The sequence below is a fragment of the Canis lupus genome, chromosome 3 (genome assembly GCF_048164855.1).
Source record: "Canis lupus baileyi chromosome 3, mCanLup2.hap1, whole genome shotgun sequence".
Lineage (NCBI taxonomy): Eukaryota > Metazoa > Chordata > Mammalia > Carnivora > Canidae > Canis > Canis lupus.
The window spans coordinates 85,104,413-85,130,657 of record NC_132840.1 but is presented as its reverse complement, the minus strand read 5'-3'; the positions used below and the strand labels follow the sequence as shown (position 1 = coordinate 85,130,657).

The window sequence follows — 26,245 nt, the reverse complement described above, 5'->3', positions numbered from 1 at the left end:
AAAACATAGACTGCTGGCAGGTGTCTCTCTTCTCTAGGATTTATAGAGTGTGCCAGATACGAAGCATGGCTGACCCACTCCCTTCCTTCTACCTCTCTTGCCTTCCAGGGGAATGCATAACCAGGTGTGAATTGCATGGATTATTCATGATGAATTCTTAATTCTAGCTCAGCTGACTTACTGCCCAGGATACTTACAACATTTACCCTACAGCTGGTGTGTTGGCACACAGTTTAGTTTTAATGTTAGCCAAAACAAAAGGTTATTAGGAAAATAAGTCTGCCAAATGTTTATATAAATACATACAAATGCCAAATACAAAGGATTTCTAAATTGTCCATGATTTTTTAAATCTCTTACTGTCTTTCCCCATAAGCATGAATACTGAAGAACTTAACTATTCTTTTGCTGCTTTAAGTATTGGGATGTTTGCCTTTTGCAAAGCTTATTTTGACCTTTAATCCTTTAAGACCATTGTTTTTCCCACAGAGAGCATTACTTCCTTTAGTAACTAATATTTGTTGATTACCCATTCTGTGCCAAACAGTATGTTAAGTGATCAAAATACAAAGAAGACCCCAGATTCCTATCCTGGAAAGTTTAATATCCAGTTGGAGGTACAATCTTACAAATAAGGGATTGGAATATAAAGTGAGGATTTTAAAAAGAACTATAGGTGGTGAATAGAAGGGATGAAGTGATGGATGATGGGAGGTCCAGAGAAGGCTCACAGGAGAGATGACTTCTGAGACAGGATTGAAAAGGATGAAGGGAAGTTCAGAGCAGACATTGGAGACCAAAGTATTGGTGGCAGAGCAGTAAACAGCCTGGCAGATTTGTGATAATCCGAAGAAGTCATATATAATTGGGAATAAAAGATGTATGGGAGCCCTGGGTGGCTCAGTTGGTTGAGCATCTGCCTTTGGTTCAGGTCATGATCCCAGGGTCCTGGGGCTCAGCAGGGAGCCTGCTTCTCCCTCTCCTTCCTGCTCATGCTATCTCAGTCTTCATCTCCAGCTGGCTCTGTCAAATAAAACCTTTAAAGACAAAACAAAAGGAATAGAAGATATGCAGCAGGAGTGGCCACATTACCCTGAAGAAAGCCTACGAGCCATTCACAGATCAAGTTTTCCCCCATTTGTGGGGAAGCCTTCTACAACGTGCAAACAGATGATGACACTATCAACTTTGTAACTTAGAGAAATCACTGAAAGAGTGCCCCAGAGGATTAGTAGGAGGCAAAGTTAGAACCAGGGAGACAAATTAGGAAGGGGTTGCACCAGTAGAAATGAAGGCTGCTGAGGAACGGCTGCAGCAGTGGGGAAGGGTGCGGAGGCGTAGCACCCCCTAGATTCAGTGATTGTTTATGTACTTCTGTGTTGTTGTCGGGAGGTGTGTGGATTCCAAACAGGGAAGGAGCAGAGAATGACCCCGTGTTCTACTGTGTAGATTGAGATGCGTAACTCAGAGGACAGCATAGCAGCCTTCTGACCATATCCGACGTGTGATTAAAAGTCCACAGCTACTCATTAAATCAGTAGATTATTATCTCCTTTTGTGTAGAAATAAATGACGATACACGAGGAAGCAGGGACTGTATTCCTAGTAATTCTGAGATTTTTTGAGATAACTTAAGGACCTGGGAGCCCAGATTGTATCCTTCATCTTCTCTCTGCAAGTTCTTGTGTCTTGGGAAGAAAAAGGGAAATGTGGGATGTGTAGGTGGCACAAAGGGAAGGCTTTCTGACTTTCTGTTCTTTGGCACACGATGCTCACATGGCAGATTCCCCACTCGAGTAGAGCAAAACTCAAGGATAGTAGAGAGAATATACACAGCCGAAGACCTGTCAATTCATTGAGGACCAAGAAGCTTAAAAAAAGAAATTTTGGGGCAGCCCGGGTGGCTCAGTGGTTTAGTGCCGCCTTCAGCCCAGGGCGTGATCCTGGAGACCTGGGATCGAGTCCCACGTCGGGCTCCCTGCATGGAGCCTGCGTCCCCCCCTGCCTGTGTCTCTGCCTCTCTCTCTTTCTCTCTCTCTTTCTCTCTCTCTCTCTCTGTGTCTCTCATTAATAAATAAAATCTTTTAAAAAAATTTTTCTTTTGACATAAAAAAGCTAACACTGGATATTACGGAAAACAGCTAACAGGAGACTGGAAGTGGATGAATGTTATTAATAGAATTCACATGAGAACAGCAAATGAGATTTAAAAAAATAATAACATCATTCTATAGGCCATAATAATGAGTTAACTTAAAATTCTAACTCAGAAGTTATCACTGAGAATTTTGCAATAAGATTGATTCATTCACTTCGATGGCTTGTTGTATGACTGACACTACGATGCTAAATGCTGAGGAAGATACCAAACTGCATTAAGTAAGATCCCTTCCCACAAAACCTTACAATCTAATTCTTTGGCACTTACACAAAGCTCCACCAGTATGTATGGAGTAAATGGAATAAACAAATTAAACACAGAATTCCAGTAAGGAAAGGGAAGAATCAAGGTCAGATGAAACCAGGGTGGTTAACGGAGATCAGACTACAAGTATGCACATATTTTAAAAAGGGGTGGGGGGGGACACGTCCTCAGTAATGCAAAGTAATAGCAATAGAACTAATAAGAATGATGTCCAGTAAGTTGTAGATAAATGTTAGGGGAGAAGACTTAAGAAAAACAAGAAAAGCACAGGAAATACAGGTAAATCTTTTGAAACAGAGGCTATATTATTCACTGGCTATATTGAGAAAGCATTTATTCATTTATTCAACAGTGAATTGATCTGTTTGCTAAGCTGTTTAATTTCTGGGTTTTTTCTCTCAAGGAAAATGGTTTGACAAGAATTGGACAGACACAGTTAAACCAGAAGACCAAATTAGGAATGTAAATAAGAGAGCACTTAACCTATTTTAAAGCTCCTGTACGTGACCCAGATGAATTATACTCTATGGAACTAAAAAAAGTGTATTTATCATTGAAAACCTAAGATCATTAAAAAAAAAAAAAAAAAAGTTGGCATATAGGATATGCTGGGTTGGAGATGGACAAATATCTTGCCTTTTAAAAAAAATGGATGCAAATCATTGGACCCTGACATTTATCTCTAGAAATTTCTGAAGCAGATTATTAAATAGGCATTTTGTGAACATGCTCAGAGAGGGAAATGGCGAGCCCCAGAAATCAGTATGTGTTCAGGTGCCCTGCCTGATTAGCATAGTTTCTTTCTTTAGTGTGATTATTCAACCATTAAAGGAATGCATTGGTTATTAAATGTAGGTGGATTTCAGCAAGCTTTTGCCGTATTATCCTAATATCCGTGTGGACAAAATGGACATACATGGCCTGGACTATAGTACGTTGTTTTTTTTTTAAGAATTTATTTATGTATTTAAAGAACATGCACGTGAGTGGGAGAAGGGGCGAAGGGAGAGAGAGAGAATTCCCAGCAGACTCTGCACTGACTGTGGAGCCCGGCTCGGGGCTTGCGCTCACAACCCTGAGATCATGACCTTAGCCGAAATCAAGAGTCCCAACTCTGAACTGACTGGGCCACCCAGGTGTGGCAAGGACTGTATGTAGTACTTTTAAGTAATTCATGGCTAATTGAGTTTCTTTAGCCCAAGAGTATCTAACAAATTTATGTCATCCTGGAGGGAAATTTCTAGTGATAGATCATTTTTCTTGTTTTTATCCTGGTCAATTTTTTCATCAGTAAATTTGCTAGCAACTAATCTTGGAGGTATAATTAATACTCTGGATGACAAAATCAAGATTCAAAAGGTTAGAATAATAGGTCAAAACCAACAAGATAAAGTTAATAAAAATATTGTAAGTCAGAATTTAGATTTTTTTTAAAAAAACTGCACAAGTACAGAAGGGCAAGACTAGGCTTAACAGAGGAGCATGTGATTTTTTGTTAAAGTACATATGTGGAGCTAGGGTCCTAGTTGACTACAAAACTCAGTATGAGTCAGTGCTTTGAAGTGTGTGCCCAAAAAGCCAGCACAGTCTTTGACTATATTAATAGAAGTATAGTGTATGGATCAAGGAAGGCACTAATCCTCTGCATTCTTTCATTTTTTTGCTGGTCAGGGCACATCTGGAGGCTGTGTTTGGTTCTGGGTACTCCATTTTAAGAGAGAACCGAAAGGAGCACACACCCAGGGGATGGAACCAGGATGAGGAATGGTTTGTTTCTCTCCTTCATTCTGCAGACCTTTATTGAGTGCATTCTATGGGCTCAACTTTGAGGTTGCCAGAATCAAGGATATAAAAGAGACTTGGAAAAAAAATAATAAATTAAAAAAAAAAATAAAAAATAAAAGAGACTTGGAGAAATAACAGTTGAATTTAAAAAAACTAAGTGTTTATTCAGGAACTCTGCCCATTTTTAATTGGATTATTCAGGGATTTTGGTGTCATGTGAGTTCTTAATATATTTTGGATATTAATCCCTTATTGGATATATCATTTGCAAACATCTCTCGTTTAGTAGGTTGCCTTGTCGTTTTATTGATGGTTTCCTTCTCTGTGTAAAAGCTTTTTATTTCAGTGTGTTACTAATAATTTAATTTGCTTTCATTTCCCTTGCCTGAGGAGGCATATCTTAAAAAATGTTTCTATGGCCAATGTCAAAGACATGACTGCCTCTGTTTTCTTCAAGGCTTTATGGTTTCAGGTCTCACATTTAGGTCTTTGATCCATTTTGAAAGAGATTTGACCTAGTAACTTTAGTATTTCCCATTAACTCCAGAGGAACAATGTAGGAAGTAGGAACAATGACCAGAAATTTCAACGAGGCAGATTTTGGTTGCCAGTATTTAAAGAGCATCTCTAATAAGTCTAATAAGGTTATCCTTTTCAGGAATTAAGCAACTTCCCCACGGTCACATTCCTAATTGGCGGCAGAGTTAAGATAAAAGCCCAACTTTCTAGATTCTCGGACCAGAACCCTTGGCTCTGCCATGATGATACACAGGGGATTTCAACTCTGGGAGGAGGTGAGATAGGGATCGTCTGTTTCCTTCCAGCTATGAAGTTATATGTTCCTATAAGTCTTTGGCTATGCAGTGCTCCTTTTCGTCTGTTTTCACATGTCAATTGGTGAGATTATTGGAATAGATAACCTCTAAGATTCAACAAATGATTTCTTTGACTTTTTGACTTCCTCCCTTGATTCAAAATGCTTTAATTCTTAATTCACATTAGATTTGTAGCTGTGATTATAGGTTACTAATCAAAAACAAAAGCTGTGGCTAGATATAGAAGCATGGAATTCAGATTCTTAAAGCATGGTTTTCAGGCAAGTATGTCGTCCTCCCTTGAAGCACATGTTTTAAAGATGTGAGTCCATGATTTAAAACATGAAAGCAAAAATCAAAGAAGAAATTGTGTAGACTGAGCCATTTTAGATTTCACAATAGTCATTGAGAAAAAGAAATAGGAGTTTCTTGCCCTTGAAGTTTATTTCCTCCCCATTCTTCTCCCCACACAGGGCAGGAAAGGATGGTGACCTAGATACACAGTCAGAGGGCAACAATGCTGAGATTGTTCAGGCACAGCTGAGTAACTTGGGCCTGGCCAGTGCTAGGACCGAGAAGGCTAGCGCTCACGCTCACGAGGAGGAACCGTCTGTAAACAGGGGCTGTGACAGGAAGGCAGAGCCCTGGGAAAGGAATCAGGGAAGAGAAGTGTTACTTTTATCAGGTGTGAAATTGGCAAAAACAGCTCGTTTAATGGGAAATACCCTGGATCCACACCATCGCCCTCAAGATTGCCTTTCTCTCCACCCAATCAATGCATTGGGGCTACCGATTTAATGAGCAAATCCTCCTAGTACGGTGCTAGGACTATGGGTGCAGAACACAGTGTTCACATTTTATGCCATTGTAAACATTTTACAGGGTACTTGGGGGTGGGTGGAGGTGGGGAGCATTTCCAGGAAGCTAAAAATGTAGCTTGGGCTTTTTCCCCCTTTTCTTGGAACTCCTAATTCCTTATACTGTATCAGTGTTTTTCTAACTATTTTTAAACTTCAGCCCACAGTAAGAGATACATCCACATCATGACCCACTGTGACTGCACGGTACACGCACGCACACAGAAATACACGTCCGATAGATCCTTATGTGCATCCATATAGGAAACAAAAGGCTCCCAGATCACGAGACGCATATTAGGTTTTCTAATCTGTTTCTACGGAGATGTTTTTAAATGTCACAAACCACAAAGTTGAGTGCGTGGCTGCCTCTAGTGCTGTTCAGCCCACAATTTTGAGAAGTATTGTGCTACAACCACCAGTATTGAAACGAGTGGAAATGGCCCAGCACTTGGCATCCAAGACCCTAAGTCTCAGGTAGTGGTTCCCAAATGGTAATGATTTTGTCCCTCAGGAGACATGCAGCAATGACTGGAAACATTTTTGATTGTACAAAAGAGGTACCTGGGAGGGCTGGAAAGCTGCTAATCATTTTATACTGCGCAGGACAGCCCTCCAACAACAAGGAATTAGCAGTCCAAAATGTCAGTAGCGCCAAGGTTGGAAAACCCTAATCTAAGGGTAATAAAATGAGTTGACGCTCCAAATGTGCTGTAGATCTGTTTACGATGGTAGAAGCTTTAACATGATCTTCTTTTACTCTCTTTTTTTTTTTTGAACCATAATTTGTACAGCAAGGTGAGGTGGGAGGGTCATCGTCCTGGGGTGGATACAAAGAGGACAAGCAATGAGTCTGTTGTTTTCTTTCATTTACACTGCACCAGGCAGTTTTGTTAAAATATCGTTACTGCTAATAGGAATATTTTCTATGTTCCAACTTCACTCTCCTCCCCCTGTCCTCACTGTTAGACCAACTTGCTCAGGGTCCCTCCTCACTCTGCTCTAGCAGCTCTTGGCAAAGAAGTGAAGGGACGCTGGCTAATTAGATTAGACATGGTCCCTGAAGCTTTCTCCCCTTACTCGTGAGACATGATTCTGTTGTTTTGATGGGAAGTGACCTTCTGCTAACCTTGAGGTGCCATCTTAAGCCCTAGTATTAAACTGTCTCCTTTTTAGCCTCTGCTTCATTCCTCTATCTGTAGCTATTTCAGACCAGGTTCTTGTGAACAACGGACTAGACATGCACTCCTGGTGTAATGGAAAGCCCTAATCTCCACATCTCCCTCCTTCCACGTCTGGCATCAGAAAAGCTCTTGAATATCTCAGTGTCAATCTGTTGTTGCTTTTTTTCTCATTTTATTGGCTATTTCTGGGCCCACTAGTATGGCTGCCATGTGCTCTGAATCATTCAGAGGCAGCCTGAGAGAACAGACCTGGTTTGGCTTTTTTTCCCCCCCTCTGTCTTTTCATTGGGAAAAAGGTAGGATGGTAGAAGGAGGTAGCTCTAAATCAAATATCAGAACTGGAACAGTAGTAGAAACTGAAACCAATGCTATTTGTGGCTATTCTCTTCCATATTTATTTTAGCGTATTTACCTCATGCGTCTTGAATTACATAAACAATAACATTTGTATTTAGTAAATGAATTCTTATAAATAATTTACAATAAATAAACCAAGGGATACATGTGTGTGTCCACCTTGAAACTTTAGATTCTGCAAACATAGTAGTAAGCTAGTAAGCGGTACCAGCAGATTCCAGAAACTGATACTGGAACAGCTCCTGTGGACTTCAGACACATGCATTCCATTCCTTTTGCTTCAAGAGAGCTATAGGGACACAGATTTCTTTTTAACTTTCCCACTCGTAGGTTAAGAATAGAAAGACAACATGTGGAGCAGAGAGATGAAGGGAACTGATAAGAAGCTAAGGCGTCAGTCTCTCTCTTAATTTTCCAAAGTTAATCTCTTCGCCTCCTCTGCTCTCGCCCAGTGTCAGAGTGAACCGAGCAGGATGAAGGGAATTAGTGAGGCGGCATAAAGCGTAAAGCGTGGTGGTGTGTGGAGCTCCACTCTGGAGAGGGATGACAGAGGAAGAGGAAGGGAGAACGGGGACTGGAGGGGGAGAAGAGCCCACTGGACGAAGAAACCCCTGCCCTCTTCCTTGTCATCAGTTGTTGGTTCTAGGCGAGGTGGTAGGCAAGGCAAATAATACAGAAGCCCCGAATGTGGCCATTTACAACTTAAGGAACACCTACTGTGGGATAACGAAGTAGGGAAGCAGGCCTTAGAAATTGTTCTAGGGACACCTGGGCGGCTCAGAGGTTGAGCATCCGCCTTTGGCCCAGGGCGTGATCCCGGAGTCCCAGGATCGAGTCCCACATCAGGCAGGCTTCCTGCGTGGAGCCTGCTTCTCTGTGTGTGTGTCTCTCATGAACAAATAAAATTAAAAGAAAAGAAATTGTTCTAAAGCTCACGGGTGTTTTTCTGTTTTGTCCGAGGGGCAGGGCAGTTTGGGGGTAGGGGCAGTCGGCCCTGGTCATTTTCTTGGCTTGGGCTGTGCCCCTTTCTCCTTCCACTTTGGGATGCTCGGCATTCCTGACAAGACAGCCGACTTCAGAAGGTCTGAGGGTGAGAGGGGTTTGCTGCCCTGCCTCTCTGCACAGGCAGCGTGGGGTCGGAAATGAACGCGGCCAGCCCCAGATGTCCAGGGGAAAGCCTCTGTCCTCTTGGAGGAGCAGCGGTGGGCGGGACCAGGGCAAGAGGAGAGTCCTGCAAAGGGTGAACGTTCACATCTGCACGGTACCGGAGTGTGGTTGACGTCTGTTACCTCCAGGGTATGAAGAGGAGGAAGGGTGACGGAAACCACGGCACCTCGCAGGTGGAAGCCGCCTTCTACGTTACGTGCCTCTATAGACGTGCAGCCTGTTTCGTTTCTGCCGGTTTGCACAAGACTAATTTTCTTATGTTCCTCACATGCCTGGGACTGACTCTTCTAGGGCCTTCTGTTGATCAGTTCGGTGCCTCAGGGTTTACAGTGCTTGACAGTTTCTTTATCGGCAGTTGACATTTACTTGGAGACTCGAGTTCTCTCTGTCAGTTCTGCTTAACTCCCGCGACTTGACTTGACTCCCTGACTCATCCTCATCATGAAAGGGCTTATTTTTACTTTTCCCTACTTTGGTTCCTCTTCCCAACATTCCTATTCAGAGTTTAATAAGCTGTCGTCCTGTAAATTTGTGTACGTTTATACATTCGTGTTTTGCCACATGCTAAGATTTGTTTTGCACTCAGCTGGTGTGCCTGAGTCACCAAGGCACGATGGAAGAGAACAGACAGGACGTCCTTGCCATGATGCAGCGCAAGGGCCTGTTCCTGTCGGGTGAGCTGACAGGAGTTCAGAACAGTCAGTCTCCTACATCGTAAGACAAGCCCAGAAGGTGACCGAGGTACCCAGATGCGCTGTTGAACATTCTGCTCTAAGAAGGGTTGAGTGGATGATGAGGTGCCTCGGAGGAGTCACAGGCGTCCGTGGCCCCAGAGGACGACAGTAAGGGCACAGTGGCTAATGTTCAAATGCGAATGAGAAACTGAGCTAGACGAATTCCAGCCGAAGGCCTCTTGTTACAGATCCTCCTGGCTCTTTGGAGGACTTCAAGATTTTGGTTTTTCAGGGGCGCCTGGGTGGCTCAGTCAGTTACACGTGTACCTCCGACTCCGGTCGTGATCCTGGGATCAAGCCCCACGTTAGGCTCCCTGCTCAGCGGGAGGTCTGTTTCTCCCTCTACCTGCTCATTCTCTCTCTCTCTCTCTCTCTCTCTCTCTCAAATAAATGATTAAAATCTTAAAAAAAAAAAAGATTCTGATTTTCAGATGCTTGCCCCTTCCCTCCAGTCACTCAGATGAGACCCGGATACACATCATTCACCTTAGCAGAAGTCACACAAACATTTGTGGCTCGAGGTGAAGAACGAGAGTTGGGTCACTTGATCCCCTGCAGAGAATCTGATCAGGGCATCACATCCACCTCCCTTTGCTGACCCTCTTCTATAAACAGGAGCAGAAATTCTTGCTACTGGATCCCTTTCATCAGGCGTCTTAGGCTCGCTGAATGAAAAACCCTATAAAAAGGAGATGCGACCCTAATAATAACAAATACGATCGTGATGGCTATTTTGGGCAAGAGCAGCTTTGTGCCGCTCTTGATCTGCATCGGTGTCTGCCATTCCTGCCCTGCCATTACCTTTCGGACTTCCTATTCTTAGAATCATTTGTGAGCTCTCGACTTGGGGGATTGCAGCCCCCAAGGCTGGAATGCCTAGCTTGAGTGGAATGCAGACTGTCTGGCAGAGTGGAGGTTAAATAAAGTTTGCCTTGGCAGCCCCTCCTGCTCTTGGATGGGCGACAAGTAACTCGGGTATAGGAGCAATGGCAGGAGCTGCCATGTGGTGCAGAACCAAACAGAGCAGGAGTGGTCGATGGTCCACCCGTTAGAGTCACAGCCTTGCCAGTGTCGGCCCTGCTGCATACTGGGGAGGCCTTGGCAGTCTTGAGCCTCAGCTAGTGACTGTATCGCTCTGAAAACAGGCAGGAGCAATAGGGTAAGAGTGAAATGCTTCGCAGGAACTGCAGATTTGGTATGTTTGCCCCCTCAGAGTTACTGCCTCATTTTTTGAATGTGAGATGAAAGAGGACATCTTCATCGTAATAGGAACAATTGCTAGTCAGTCAGCAAACAGTTCTTGAGCACCAGAGCACTGTGGGAAACTTTTTAAAAGTGTAAGACATAGAACTCTTGTGATGCTTATAATTTAGTTGGAAAAGTAAAGCTGTAAACACATGAGGAAATAATTTATATTCCAAAGTGAAATATTTCCAAACCCAAGCTGTAGAACTACATGCCAAAGGAGGTCTAAGGAGGGAAAGGGCACTCTTAGCTAGCTGGAATGATCTAGAGGAACTCTGTGGAGGACGTGGGCTTCTCTACTGGAAAGAAGAGGGTCTTGTCAGTGAGGGGACACTATGAGCAAAGGACCGACGAAGGACTCTCAGAACAGCTCGTGGGGACGGGAGGAGCAGCTGGATATGGACAGGGTGCCAAAGGGAGACGTGTTTGTACAAAATCACCAAGCCCTTCACTGTAAAGGCTGTGTGCGCGCATTGCTGAGACGTGACAGTGCTTCTCACCAGAGGATAGTTGGAAAGCTCCAACCCTGCCCAGAAACGGGGGCCCTTTGCGTGCTCTGTTCTGTGCAACCCCTAGTACAGCACGTAGCTCCTTTCCTTCCGCTTATCCGACCTCTCTCCTCTCTTCCACCACAGGTGGCTAGAGGTGCAGGTGGCTAATCTAACGTGTCCACAGCGCTGGGTGCAGTACCTCCGACTTCTTCAGGAGTCCATCTGGCCTGGTGGGGTTTTACCTAAGTATCCACGGCCCGCAAGGACCCAGGAGCAGAAAGTGGCTGCTGAAAAACAGGCCTTGCAGAGCCTGATGGGAATCCTGCCAGGTAATTGGACAGTGAGACTGGTTATACTGGTTATACTCCTTTCCTGCCCAGCTTTGCCACCATTACCCCGTACCCCTCAAAACCCTGGGGACCCACCATTTCTCAGGCTAATAGGTAAACGATCAGAGCTGTGATCCTCTTACCCCTCGTGCAAGTGATGCTAAGGAAATGGAAAGGATCGCTGTGAGCACACCATAAATAGTAGGTGAGAATCCTACAGATATTTGGGGTAATAACAGTTCGGCCTCCACCACAGAGGCAGGTCTCAGAACTGTTCCCACCAGATGAAGACTTCGGCTTCTCTGCCAACTCCTGGTATTCGGACCAGGGAAGAAAACGGTATGTCCCACAGAAGCTCATCCTTGATAACTTGGGGTCATTGAATAAGGTCTTTAGCAGTAGATAAAAACAAACCTGAAGAGGATCTTTTTTTCTTTACTTTCTATAGGTTTTTAGGTGGGGAAGGCAGCGTGTTGCCTGTGGCTATGCTGTGGTAACCAGGGTGCAATAGTGAACTGTTAGCTCTTAGGACAGTGTTATGTACTCTTTTTTTTCCGTTATATATGTATTTTTTAATTTAAATTCAATTAGTGAACATATAGTTTATTATATGTTAAAAAATTATTAGTTTCAGAGGTAGAGTTCGGTGATTCATCAGTCTTACTCACATCTCCTCCTTAATGCCCATCACCCAGTGACCCCATCCTCCTACCCCCCTGCCCTTAAGAAACATTTTTCTTAGCTTTTCCGTTCTGGTGTGGTTGTGTGGTTGAGAAGTTTGCCAGAAATACTCAGTCTGAATACAGATAGCAGATATCATGAGATAATCATGATAATCTTAGAACCTGGGGCTTCAGTGGTAACACTGAAACCACATCTGTTTTTTCCTCCTCAGATATTGTGGTAGAAATCCTTGGGGTGAACAGATGTCGACTGAGCTGGAGTCTAGTCTTGGAGTCACTACAGCAACCCCTCATCAACAGGTAGGCTGAAAGACGTGTACACAGCATCTCCGCAGCTCTGGCCTCATAGTGTCCACGGTTTCTGAGAGAGCAGCCCACACTGAGAAGAACGGAACCGCAGTCTTTCTTTGCCCTGGACTCTGACTGCAGAGCGAGATGACCACATGTGCACACACTAAGGAGTCCACACTGCCGGCTTCTGAGCAGGCTGTTGTGGGTAGTGAGCCAGTGTTGGACCAGCCACTGTTTGTACTTGGAAGAACTCGGCGTAGGCCCCGTATGAGCTAGTGAAATGCCCTATCACCCTCCAGGCTTATTCAGTGTGCTTAACAGTTCTTTCAGCATCTGCCAGCCCCCGTGAACACTGAGAATATCCCCTGGCCTATATAACCCAGGCGGGATAGTGATTTTCAGCTTTATGTTCAGGGCCTCACAGTAAGGCTGATTAGTGTTAGAATCAGGAATTGTCTTTGCTTAATAGGAAGGAGACAAGATATTGAGGTTGGACTCTGATCAAAGGACCAGAAATACCGCGTGAACACCGCTATAGAATAATCCAGAAGAGGTAGATATTTCCCTGGCTGGTACCGTGGGATACAAGTCTTCTGAGAAGTATTCAGGACTTCCAGTCCTTTCTCAGACCCTGTCCCAAAGTGGACTGTATCTATTAACTGTCGCCACCCAAGGGCTCTGGCTTTTGTTTCATTGCCTGTAAGGTCACCTGTGGATCTATAATGATTAATTACGAGAAACAGCCATAGTCAGGAGTTCTGCTCAGTAAGTTGATATCGCAGGGGTTTTTCCCTCCCTCACAGCTCCTCAGAGCGGAGTTGATGTGCTAAGATAACTAGATAAATAAATGGGGAACTTCCAAAAATCAGGTCTCAAGTTCTGTTCCCACCTTCTTCAGGGTCATAACCTTTATTCACCAGACTTTTATTTCATGGCAGAAGCTTCATCAAGCTATTGAAACATAGAGTTCACTAAGGAGATCAGTCATGGGCAAGAGGGGGAAGGGAAAACAAATGTCATAAACAGGATCTGGTGTCTGCTGACCGAGCCAGACCCTCCTCTAAGTTGTTTTGTCCATTTGTTTCAGGCATTTGATTTACTGCCTTTGGGACATCATCCTGGAATTCTTGGATCTCAGTGCCTCTGTTGAGGAGCCTACCGTAACCGCCTCTGCCTCAGATACCCCAGGCAACCCCAAGAGAACGGGTGTCTCCCCTTAACCATAGGTTATTCGCCCATTCTTGGAAGGCTGAGAGAGGAGAGTAGCTCTGCCACCCCGCGACCATCAGGAACCTGTGCCCTCTGCAGCTGGCCTGTAGCTCAGAAGGCCTGGGGTCCCCGGGGCACAGTTGTCCCCTGGCTCTACTCCATAGAGCAGATGCCGTAGCAGGTGATGGGGGAAGTATGTACCAGTTGTATCCATATACATTTCCGTACTGTTTTTATGGTGTTTGGATTGTTGCTGGTGGGTAGATCCTGGAAAAGGAATCTGTGAGGTAGAAGAATGAGCCCCTTTTGCCTCTCCTTTGCCCTCCTCCCTGAGGCTGTTTGCCAGGAGCCTGGCCCTGTGCATGCACTTTCCTAAGCCATCAATACACAAGCTGTAGATAGACCCAAGAGAAAACTGATAGCCAGATTCCTTGGAGGAGTAGGCATTTTTCTAGAGCTCTCTATTCCCACCAGGCAACCGAAATTCATCCAGGACCACTCTTGAAAGCCAGAGCCCCACACTCTGTCTCATTTCCCAACAATTCCAGAAGAAGGAGGGCAAACATTTCTCAAGGGGCTTTTTGCTGATTGGCTGTTTTCCAACACATCATGGAGGATGTCACTGAAGGCTGCTTCCCCGGGTGGCTACACTTTTCCTGCTCAGAAGACTTCGGAGCGACTTCCAAAACTTCTCAGTAGATCCACCGCACTCTCCACACCCTTTCCTGAAAGAGAAAATCTGTGTCACAGATTTTATGTGTTAGCTTTCCTCCCAGCCCGTCCCCAAGAGCAGTTGGTTTTGGTCTTTGTGACCTTCTCTGTCTTCCTTCAGCAGAATCACATGGCAAATCGCTTATTCAGCCCAGTGCTTCTAAAGGAAGGGACACATGCTCCATAGCTGGGAATGCCCAAAGAGTAGGAAACCCAGGTGGCTGTGGGGCTTCTCTCCTCACCAGTCTCCAGCAGGGGACTTTTAACCTGAACCGATAATACTAGCAAACCTGCAGGGAGTTGCTCACCCACGAGAAGCTTTTTACTTCCTGTTCCTTAAAGATCTGATTAGTCTTTAAGAAAACTTGAAGATGAAGGCAAAGGTGGTATGTAATATCTTAGAAGAATGGAACAGTTAGGAGAAATTGTTGGTAGGGAGGGAGGCAGACAGAGTGACAAGGGAAGTGCTATACATTAAATGCATGTGAGTAGCTAACAGAAGAGGTTTAAGGAGGTCCCGGGAGACCTGTGCCGCCCTCATCCCATGAGCCTGCCTGTTAGTGCCCTGCTGTCACTGAATTATGGATCCTCCCATTTGGAGGGGGATCTTGGGGTTAGACTGACGAGAATGGGAAGGGTCTAGAATGAGCGTCAAGTTCTCTTAGACTCTGAAGTAGATGATGTGCACACAATTAAAGTGGTTATGGGAGAATGTTGTGCAATCTCTTACCTTTTTTTTTTTTTTTTTTTTTTACCCCTCTGGAGGCTTGTACCCATAAAGTGTTCTGCTATGATTGGAAAGCTTTAGGTAGGCTATTACTGCCTAAGGACAAGGAGATGAATGAGATCATGTCTCATGGCACCCTCTAGTCTTAAAATATGATTGTTACAGTGACTTTATGGCTCCAGGGCTCCTCCCACCCCGGACAATCATGGGCAGAAGGAGCTCAGCATGTCTAGGTTTAGGAAGTACTTGCAGGAGTGTGGGGTTGGAGGGAGTCCTGCCTCGCTCACTGAAGCTGATCCTCCACCTTTTTCAGCGAGGGCCAGGATGCTCATCGGGATAGATGCAGTAGCCAGCTCATTTCTACTACCCTTCTCTCCCCATACTTCACCCTCATATGTACTTAGCCACCTATATCGCTTTGAATCTCTGCTGCTAGATCTGGCCCAGATGTCACACAAAGCCAGTACGTCAGTTGACATACCATAAAATCCTTGTGGCTGTAAATTAAGGAATTTTTTGATATTTCCAACCCAAAGAAAACTTGCCTGTATTTCATGTTACATATGAGATGCCACCTCTGTTGTCTGTCCCAAAACATAAGCTGTCCTCAGGCCCTCCTACCCAGAAGGGAAATCATGGGTATCCCCAAGGAAATAATCAAAACCTACCTGTGGAGTGTGGGTAGCAGGCACAAACAAGGGAGATGAGCACTTGGGAGGGAGCCACAGGTGTTAAGAAGAGATGCTCCCAGCTGAAAGACTGATAAAAGGCAATGAAGAATCAGGCCTGCATTAACCCAGAACATTCCTGATTTTTCTTTTGTGCTATCCAGCACATTCATTTCCAGTTACTACTATTTTCTTTGTTCATAGCACCAACAACAGCTGTTAGGTCTTAGGTGGAGTAAAAATACATGTATATGGCTGTATGAGTCAGGACGCTCTAGACTGAAGGAAGACTCCTAGGAAGTGTTATTTTCTTCTATAAAATGAATACCTGAGTAGGTAAGCCCCAGGGGATGATGGATTCAGCACCTCTGACCCCATAAAGGGCTCAGATTCTTCCCATCTTTCTGTTTTGCCATTATAAACATGCTTGTCCTGTTCCCAGACTGCCTACTTTCATGGTTGCTGCAGTTCTGGGCATCACATTTGTACATAACTATGAAAGAACAGGGGCATCTCTCCCATGTTTTCTTCTGAAGAAAGAGGAAACCTTTTCCCAGAAGCCCTTCAGGAATGCTCTCCTCATGACCCATTGGCCAGAACTGTCCACCCCGAGGCCAATCCACAGCCATTGAAAATGCCATTACCTGGTTGGCTTGCAATAGTACTTACCACCCCACACCACCTCCCTGCCCCGGAGAGGAGATCATCCTCCAGGAAAGTTAGATACCTAAAAAAATTATTAGATGTTACCCAAGAAGAAGCAGAGAATGGGTGCTAGCAGACAGTGTTCTATCATCTGTACATCAACAAATCCCCCATGGCACTCTGGAACTGAACTTTCACTGAAGGCATTACATGAAGCACTCCCCTAGAGTGACTTACGTAACCCATACATCAGCCCTGTAAGGTAGGTTCTATTACGTGTCTCCATTTCGTAGATGAGGAACACAGATCGCGAGTTGCCCGCAGTCACTTGAAGAAATGGCAGAGCATAGGTAACAAATCCTGCTGGTCTCCCCTCAAGCCAACAAACATAATCACCATCATCCTCGTCCGCATTTCTTCTTACACAAAGCAAAATAAGACCAGATTTTCATTTTTAAGGAGCTCACAGTCTAGTGAAGAAGTTTGTAAGCCTTTTTTGGTAATGGGGCAGGAATAAATATTACAGACTTGTGGCCACGTGGTGGTCTTCGTTGCAGCCACTCAGCTCTTCCGTTGTAGCGTAAACGCAGTCCTAAACAATGCATATAGGGAGGGCCGGCTGTATGTTCCAATCAAACTACCTACAAAAACAGGCAGCTGAGCACGTGTGGCCATGAGTTGTTTGCAGGCCTCTTGTCTAACGAGTTAGAACAGCGCTTATCAAACTTTAGTGAATGTGTGATTTACCTGGGGCCCTACTGAAGAGTATGTTGCATTTTTAAGAAGCCCCCAGATGGATGCCAGTGGGCGTACAGATCTTCAACCACACGTTGAGTAGCAAGGGCTTAGGACATGGACGACTCTCATTGGCCAGGCACTTCACTGGGAGTGGAAGGCCCTGGAAAGCCTGAGGTCATAGTATCTGAAGTGACTCCTGAAAGATGAGTAAGTAGTGAAAACATGGGGAGGGTATCCAGAGGAACAATGAATGATGTGTGCAAAGACAGAGTCGACACAGAAAGACAAAGACTGGATGATTCCACGGATGTGAAGGACCTGAATGGTCAACCTCACAGAAACGGTAGAAATAGGGTTGTTGGGAATTAGAGAGGAGACTATTACAGAGCTTCAGTTTTGCAAAATGACAAAGTTCTGGAGATCTGTTTTCACACCATCCCAAGTGGATCTGACACCACAGAGCTGTACACTGAAAGGGGTGAAGATGGTCCATTTGAGATTCCGTGTACCACAATCAAGAGACGTAAAATTTTGAAAAGCTATGGAGAGCTACAGGCGGAGCGGTGTGCCCAGGAACCCGGCCCTGTTCTCCCTCTGCATGGTGGGGACTGTGAGGAACCTTCCTGAGGGGTACTTTTCGCCCAAGCTCACAGCTCCTGCTCGGGAAACGCGGGCGTGGGACCGCACACGTCCACGGCCCTTCCTAGTCCTATTCCCCTGGACTCACGCGTGTCTCTGTCACCTCCCGGCCCCAGCCTCCATTCCCCCGAGTCTGCTCCCCTCATTTCTGCTACGGAGATGGCCTCGGGGCCCTGCAGAGTGCGGGTGCTCCACGCTGGAAGGCCTGCTGCCCCCTCGCTCCGCACTCAGCGGCTGTGGGGACGGGGTCCGGTCACCGAGCCTCAGTGGCTCTTTGATCCCTCTCTCACAGAAAGGGGCAGAGACGCTACAACCACTCTGAGAAGTGAATTCCCAGAACAAGCTTCATCAAATAACAAGTGCCGTGTGGCGACCACATGAAGACTTCCCTGGTGGCCTGGTCGGGGGGCAGTGGAGACGCCTCGCTGCCCTCTGGCGAACCCTGCTCCCCAGCCCTCAGAACCTGCCCTGTGCGTTCTCCCAGGAGGAGGAGGGACAGTTGGCCAACCCTGCTGGGTACGGATGGGAATGGAACCAGCCAGGGGGGGAAGGAAACCATGATGCTTCTGTAGTCCAAGGCCCCACTGGGCAAGCTCTTGCGGGGCTTAGCATCCCCATTTCCTTTCCGCCGAGAGTGCCAGAAATCACAGGCAGTACTTGCTCCGCCTCTGTGGACAGGAGAAGGAAAGGGCACCCTCTGCGGCAGAGGGCGTGAGGGAGGCCGTGGCACCCAGGGCCTTCCCAGCCAGGAGCTGGGCAGGGAAGACCACACAGCTCTCGCCTCCGTAGCCTACGACTCACCCAGTGTTTATTACACAAAGACATCACTGGCTCATTTTAGAAAGAAAAAAAAAACAGAAGAATGTGTCAAGCGAGTAAAACTCATCGGAGTCCCCTTCCCACTGTGAGCCAGTGGGCCCTGAAGCCGAGAGGGCAGTGACATGGTGGAGCAATGGTACCCACGGCCACTGGGGCAGATGCGTGGTGCTCTTCTCTGACTTCCAAGCCCTCCTGCCGCCTCCCTACACCCCTCACCTGTCTCTGGTCCGAAAGCATGTGTGAACTCTACTTTCTCAGGAGTGAAAACAAGCATGTGACAGGCTGCAGAGAACTCCAGTCTCTCATGTGTCTTCAACATGACAAAATCTCGTTTCTCTCCACGTCTTGACCCTTGGAACCTTACCTGCAAGTGCTGCTGTAGAAGTCACTAGCAGGCTGTTTCTAGGCGTGGAGGTTTGGGAAGGAAAAAAAAAATAATAATGGCATCAAGATCCAAACTCAGAAATGATTTCTTGAATGTCTTGAAACATTGTCTACTTTCAACTCAAAACAGACCTGTCACCAGAGTTTCTTTAGGAAATGCAAGCTAATTTCAGTATTAGGGTGTTTTAGTGATTAAGAAGAGAAGTCTGTGTCCATACCTACATCCATATCGTGGCTTTTTTTCCCCCTTCACTCTTTCCCTGTCACTGTTGCAGCCTGTTAAAGCGATGGCAAGCTGGCTATAATTACTTTCCAACACTCGTGTTAATCAATGAGGGAAAAGGCCAAGCTAGATAAACCCGAAAGTCTGCGATTACAGAGAAAGGCTCTGGCATGTGTGCAGAATCTGTGACTTAAGAGAAGGTTACAGAGGTTCGGGGCTGAACTGGATTTGGTGACCTTCAAGCTCAGGTCATCGCCCCTTTTGTCTGTGCTCCTTGGAGAATCATCCTGCCCCAGTAGCAACGGAGAGATTAACAAAGATACGGCAACGTGTCTGCATTTCGTAGCTTGCCCTTAGGGAGGATCTACCTCATTAAGGAGAAAAAACTTACAAAGCCTTTTTGGAGTGTACATTCTTCACCTGTACTAACACGGAGTCCAAATCCAAAGTATTGGCAAGCGAGTTCCTTTCCAGCTTCATGTACTTGTGTCAAAAGTTTGCCTGTAAACGCAAATGATTCAAGAATCCTGAGGGCACCTTTCGTGAAGAGTCTCCAAGAGAGTCACATGGGGCTGGTTGGCAGGAGGACTTCTGCTGGGAGACAGAATGTCTTAGGGAAATGGTTTCCCGGAAATCCAAGGGCCTGCATCCTACCCTTTCCTACTTCTGGCCTGTGACCCACGTTCTTCCGGCTGTGCACACGTGGGCACCCTCTGTCTGGGCCAGTTAGTCTCACTTCCCCATGGAGGTTTATCTGACTGTGCCAGCCAAACTTCTCTCTCCTTCCCCTGTACAACTGTACACTGCCTGTCAATGCGATCAAAGTCAATGTGCATTTTAAGGGGTCCTCGGTAAGATCCTAATTCTTCAAGGGCAAGGAACATACTATCTGGTTTATCCCCATCATATCCCTATGCCTCAACGTTCCTATAGATTCACCTAGTGGATAGTGGGTACAAACGAAATGCTGAGCCTCGTTTAATTAAAGGAGATTCTGCTGCTTAACTTTTAGAAGGTAAAACATGTTAACACAATGAATTTCCTGGGAGCAGGAGATGTGAGAGAAAGACAAGGGGGAAGCACATTTTCGTTTTTCTGACCACTGTGTCTTTGTTTAATAGCAAATATCAAGTGAAAGAAATTGGTTTTTGTATTTCCTGTGCCAAAACCCACACCATTTTATAACGGTACTATTTGCAGTCTAAGTATAGAGGCCATAAGGTGCTAAAACTGTGAGCTCTCTAAAGAAAATTAGTCCTGATTTGAAGATATTTTTTTAAAAATCCTCCAGTCACCAAAAAATACACAACATACCCTGTCTACTCTCTAGGCCCCACCTTCACCTCCTGGATCAGAAAACAAAACAAAAATCAGCAGGGAATATTCTCAACTCTTCCCTGCCCCAGACAAATTTGTAAGAAAGTGATTACCATGAAGAGAAAGACTTGCTTGCTACCTGACTTCTTTAAAATTGTCTTGGAAATCCTTTGGCCCCAGATTTAAAATTCTTCTTTTCAAGCCTTCTCCAACAGCTTATCTAAGCCACGGCTAAGATCCCGCGAGGAAGACTCTTCAAAGACAAAGTAATAACCTTGAAGAGAAGAAAGGCTAGCATAAATTCCCCCTCGCTCTTACAGGTGGTTGCACCACATTTCCCACTGCAGCTATTTGCTCAAACACGACGGATCAAAACTAGGCAGCTGCCCTAAGAATGAAAACTAATGAATCCAAGACACCTGGATCAGCGACAGGTCAACATGTTGGCCCTGGAGGGACAAAGTCACCTGCTGTTTTGGAGCGCCAGAGCCAGCCTCCAGGCCCTGATTTGAAAGAGAGGAAGAGCAGGTAAAGGAGCACAGGAGGAGGAGGTTCAGTCTGAGAATGAAAAAAATGATGCATCTCATGTAAAGAAGGAAACTCTAGACAATACAGTGCTTGGGTCATATATTATCTTAGAGTAGGTCTGCATAAGAAGGATCCCATCTGCTGTGGAATGAAGTCCGTTCTGGTGCCAGTGAACATTTGCACAACACATGATGTGGAATAGTCTCTGGAGCCAAGATTGGTTCTGTATCCACCCCAGGGCAGGTTGGTCAGTCTCCAGTGTAAACCTCCTTGGGATTAACCACTTATTCCAGTGTTGTGCGCTGGATAATTAATACCAGATCTGTTCCAGACAGCTTTGTACATCCTGCATACGGATGAAGACCCAAGAAGTTGTTTTGGTGATCTGTTTGGATGGGATGGAGAAAGCTGCTGCTCCAATGTCTGGAGCAGCAGTCCTCCCCCACATACAGGTGTGTGCCTTGCAGATGGGGGCTTGTGGGTGGCAAGTGGCATTTACCAGGCCGAAGCTTGTCTGGGCAGGTAAGAGGGGAGAAAAGTGTGTGCGGATATAGAAGTGGTATCTGCAGCCTGAATGCTGGAAGAGCGGGGCTAGGCGCCTCCTTTTAGCAGTCTGGGGAGCACGGAGGCAAGAGCTTGTGTTTCAGCGACGCTTTGGATACAGAAGAATGCCCACGGTTGGGGTGGAACGGCCTGAGTTCTTTATAAGATTAGGGTTTCCGGGATCCCTGGGTGGCTCAGTTTAGTGCCGCCTTCAGCCCAGGGCCTGATCCTAGAGACTCGGGTTCGAGTCCCACATCAGGCTCCCTGCATGGATCCTGCTTCTCCCTCTGCCTGTGTCTCTGCCTCTCTCTCTCTCTCTCTCTGTCTCTCATGAATAAATAAATAAAATCTTTAAAAAAAAAAAAAGATTAGAGTTTCTGTGGATTCTTCCCAAGTGATAGAAATTTTCCTTTCCTTGTATCGTCCATAGCAGGCAGTATTGGACCAATAGTTTGCCTAAGCCAATTTCTTTCTTTTCCCTCAATTCCTCGGTTCTTTGTTATTTTTGAAACCCTTTTCTTTTTTTTTTTTTTCTTTCTTTCTTTCTTTGTTTCTTTTTTTTTTTTAATTTATTTAAGAGAGAGCACAAGCAGAAGGGTGGGGCCCTGGGAGAGGGAGAAGCAGACTCCCACTGGGCAGGGCCCAACCCAGGGTCAATCCCAGGACCCCGGGATCATGACCTGAGCCAAAAGCAGACACTTAACCAACTGAGCCTCCCAGGCACCCCTCAGAAACCCTTTTCTTAAACACTAAGTAACAAGAAAAAAAAAAAAAAAACTCTCAAAAAACTTCATATTTCTGTCTTTTCTCTTTTGTGTGTGTGCAGCACCAAAACTTCTTTTCTTCATCCCTAAATTTTTCTCCTATATCAGTTTACTGATCTTTGTGGGTTGACTTGGCTGCCCCACTAGTCTAATTATCTTTTTGATAAATTAATGTGGACAGCAACTTAAGGTTACATGTAAATCTTAAACATATTTCTTGCATTAGACTCACATTTCATATCCTATGAGGAAGATTGCCCTACTGTCCCCTCCTGTGAAGTCAGAATCACCACCAATCTCTAAGATTAAACATTTTGATAATTTTTTTCCATGTTCCAAGCTACTTGCACAATGCTGTAGGCTAAATGTTTGTGTCTCCCCCAAATTCATATGTTGAAGCACTAGCCCCCAGTGTGATGGTATTAGGAGGCCGGGCCTTTGGGAGGTAATGAGATTTGGAAGAGGTCACAAGGGTGGTGCCCCATGATGGGATTAGTGCCCTTATATGAAGAAGAGAAAACAACAGAGCTCCTCTTTCCTCCTGCACGTGAAGGGCAGGCCATGTGAGCACAGAGAAGGTGGCCACCTGCTCACCAAGAGCAGAGGCTGCAGAAGGAAAGCCCCCTGCCGGCTCCTTGGTCTTGGACCTCCAGCCTCTAGAACTGTGAGAAGTAAATCGTTGTTTAAGCCACCAGTCTGTGGTCTTCTGCTCTGGCAGCCCGAGCTGAGATCCACAACTAGGAAGTTGAGCCTCGTACATCTCTTTCCCTGATTTTAAGTCCAGATTCTGAGACTCAGAGAATATAGTGACTTTCTGAGCCTTCCATGGAAAACCTGTTGTGAAAAACAGTTCAGGCTCTAAAAATTATTAAACCACCTCTGGAGACATTGCTAAAGCTTTCTCTCCTTCAAAGTTCCTCTGTGAGTTTACCCTCCTAGAGGCACTTTCTGAAAACTGGTGACAAAATACTGGATAATTAATAGCTTCCTTGGGAAAGAGCTGAGTGGAAGCAAAAGACGGTTGCTGATTGCACCTGTCTGTAGTTCTGTATGCCTTTGGCCTACCCAGCAAATAAAGCAGTGCCTTTTTAAAAAATGAAATGTAATTAAAAGTTTATCTTAAATCGGCCGGACTTAGCACAACGTGCTGGAGATGTGCGCAGCTGTCTCGACGAGGCCCGGGGTAGTGAGGCCGGGGTAGTGCGCCCCCTAAGCTGCCGCTTGCAGGACGCCCGCCCGCCTGCCCTCCCTGCAAAGCCCTGGAAGCCAGACTGTCTGGCGTGCTGCGCCACCCCCAGCAGGGAGCACAACCCCACGGCACGTCCCTCGTTTCTCCTTACGCTGTCATCTCACAAATTCTCAGAGAGCTTGTCTAGTTGCTCTGTCTTCTCCACACAGGCCCGTGAGACTTCGCCTGTGCACAGTCGCTTGATCCACAACTGAACTTGGCAGCCTTCTCGTGTCAATGAGTAACATTTTTCTTTCCTTCTGCTCTTGGAATCCCCACTGCCACGTGGCAATTTTCTTTCCATCTGCCTACACGCACCTAGAGCCCACACCCCCCGATACCCCTTTGGCTAACAGAGGAGGGCAAGAACACCGCGTCCCCTGGGAGCGGAGGTGGAGCCTCGGCCTGTGGCTGCCCCCCACCCCCCCCCCCGCCCCGCTGTGAGAGTACCCACTGTCACCTCGCCATCGGAGGAGGGTATCTGGTACAAATTTCACAGCAGCAGCTGCAGACTTCGTCTGACTTGGGGAGCTCCTATGGGCCTGTTGCCATGGTAACCGGCCACCACCTGACCCTCACGCCCTCTGAGACTGTCCGATCTGATGCGGAACTGTCCCCAAAAGCAGACCCTGGACTGGCAGCTCTTGACCATGACCCCCTCTCAGAAGCACATTGCTGCCTGGAATGCGGTGCTCGCTGGGTTGAGGGGGCCTCCCTGTTACACGGGAGCAATCAGATGAATTCTGGGCTCAAAAGGGGGTGTTGCTTTCCCCCCTCCAAGAGACGTACTCTCCAGTCCCCAGCCTAGCCTCCCATGAGAGGGTTCCTCCCCTTCTCATTATCTTCTGTGTTCAGGATGCTGAGCTAATGTGGGCTGGGAGCATCACGGCCAAAGGGTCGGAGTATCTTCCGGGAGGATGCTCTGCTGTGGGGAGGGGGGTGTGGTTGTAATGTTGCTCCCCGCGGACTCTAATCTGAAAGGACAGCCCTCCTTCCCACGGGAACACAGGAAAGCAGTAGTGCCCATGAGACCCATAGAAATGGGGCCTAGTCAACCCTGGGGCGCGAGAGGGCAGGGACGGAAACATTTCAAACATTAGCCTTACCAAATGACCACTTCTTTGGAATTGTCACATGACACGACCCCTTCACCCCAAACTCAGGGAAGGGAAGCAACAAATGGGAGTAGCAGGTTTGCCCGGGCATTGCAAGAACCGGCTTCTAGTCGGAGTCGGGGTGATCCTGGGCAAATCTCTACTGGCCCGACTGAGGGATTTTGCCTCCGCACACAGGTTGGACCTTGTAGCGGGTAAGCGCCCGCCCGGCCCTGCAGCATCCGAGCTGGGCCGTCCAGGTGTTGGGCCGCTTCTGGAGCAGCGACGGTGCTCTCTGCATGCTTGTCGTGGAGATGAATATGTTATTATATTTCATCTCGAAGTTTATCTCAGTAGAGATTTTCTCCCACCTCATTTGGGTCTCAATTTCAGGAAGAAAAAGGGAAGCAAAAGGAAGGGAGGGAGGGAGGCAGGGAGGGATGGAAGGAAGGAGGGAGGGAGGGAGGGAGGGAGGGAGGGAGGGAGGAAAGGAAGAAGGAAAGAAAGGAAAGAAAGGGAGGAGGGAAGGGAGGGAGAGGGAGGAGGGAAGGAAGGAAAGAGGAAGGGAGGAGGGAAGGAGGGAGGGAAGGAAGGAGGGAGGGAGGGAAGGGGGGGGGCCTTAGTTTCCTTATCCATTAAACTGGAATAATGACGGTACTTTCCTCCCAGGGACTAGGCGGGGGAAGGGGCTAAATGAGTTCATGTGTTTAGGATCCTTAGGGAAACGTCTAGCACACATCACGTCCTCACTGTCATTATTGGCGAGGCCCAGACTAGAACCCGGGTCTTCCAACACCTGGCTTGGCGATGTTTCTGCTGCCCGACGCCAATCCTATCCTTACTCCACGGACGAGAACCTAAAGCCTGCAACGCCTAGGTGCGAAGCTCACCCCCAGAGCCCCTCTTGGACACAGAGGTCTAGAACCGACGTCTTCGGACCCCATTTAGTCCTTCCACCAGTAAGCTGTGCTGCCCTCCGCTGCTCTCAAGGCTTCGCACGTCATAAAGCAAGCATTCTGGTGCCCCACGGCCGTCTCCCAGCCTCCTGGGCGGACTCCTCCACCCCCGCAGGAAGAGAGCAAAGGCTCCGAGACGGCTCCTCGCAACGGGGCCCGCGCACTGCTCCCCGCAGGGCTGTCCGTATCCTGTCTGTCCCCTGGGATAGTCTCCCCTCGTCTCCTTCCAACCCCAATTATCATCAGGGCCAGACGATTCAGTATTTGACCATTTTCGGCTCCCTGCGTGCAAGCCTGGATTTTTGCTCTCAGTACGACTCCTTGAGAGCCCCGACGGTTGCACGCAGGTGTGTGTTCACTGCACGTGATGAATTAGCAGGTATTTAAGTGGTCCTTGATTCATGAACCGACTGGTGGCCCAGCGGACGACGATAGCGCAGTCTCCCAGGGGTTGACAATTGTCCTTCCCTCTTAGTTGCAAGTTCAGGATGATCAAAGAACTTGCCTCGATGGCATTTAACCCCACAGTGACTGAGCAGTAGACGTCCCAGGGGCGGGGGAGGGCGGCGAGGTGCCCCTGCTGTCGCCCAGGCTGGCTGCCACAAAGCCTGGGAACCTGGCCCCTGCCACTGTCTGACTGCACCCCGTGTGCATGGAGGGCTTGACCCTCGACCAAGGCTTGCCCTCCG

General features: G+C 46.8%; 1 protein-coding gene and 1 long non-coding RNA gene across 8 annotated transcripts in view; one reads left to right on the top strand and one right to left on the bottom strand.

Moving 5' to 3' along the window:
• SNX19 (sorting nexin 19) overlaps nt 1–14,995 on the top strand; it is a 40,738-nt gene extending 25,743 nt beyond the window's left edge. For 4 of the 5 annotated variants that reach the window (XM_072822733.1, XM_072822730.1, XM_072822734.1 and 1 more), the window contains 3 exons: nt 11,205–11,389; nt 12,285–12,372; nt 13,451–14,995. In XM_072822733.1, coding sequence (XP_072678834.1) covers nt 11,205–11,389; nt 12,285–12,372; nt 13,451–13,583 — 406 coding nt within the window. In that variant the 3' untranslated portion in view covers nt 13,584–14,995. Of the gene's footprint in view, nt 1–4,096; nt 8,347–11,204; nt 11,390–12,284; nt 12,373–13,450 lie in introns of those variants that run through there. The other variant, XM_072822732.1, reaches the window with a different exon arrangement.
• Nucleotides 14,166–20,490, bottom strand: LOC140631250 (uncharacterized). Of its 3 annotated transcripts, XR_012028879.1 has the most exons (3): nt 19,518–20,490; nt 16,348–18,921; nt 14,166–15,769 (listed from the first exon to the last, which is right to left on the bottom strand). It is a non-coding gene; the product is annotated as an uncharacterized lncRNA (long non-coding RNA). The 3 variants fall into 3 exon arrangements; XR_012028878.1 differs by having other exon boundaries at nt 14,166–18,921; XR_012028880.1 differs by having other exon boundaries at nt 14,166–18,921; nt 19,547–20,490.
• Nucleotides 20,491–26,245: the final 5,755 nt, after the last annotated feature.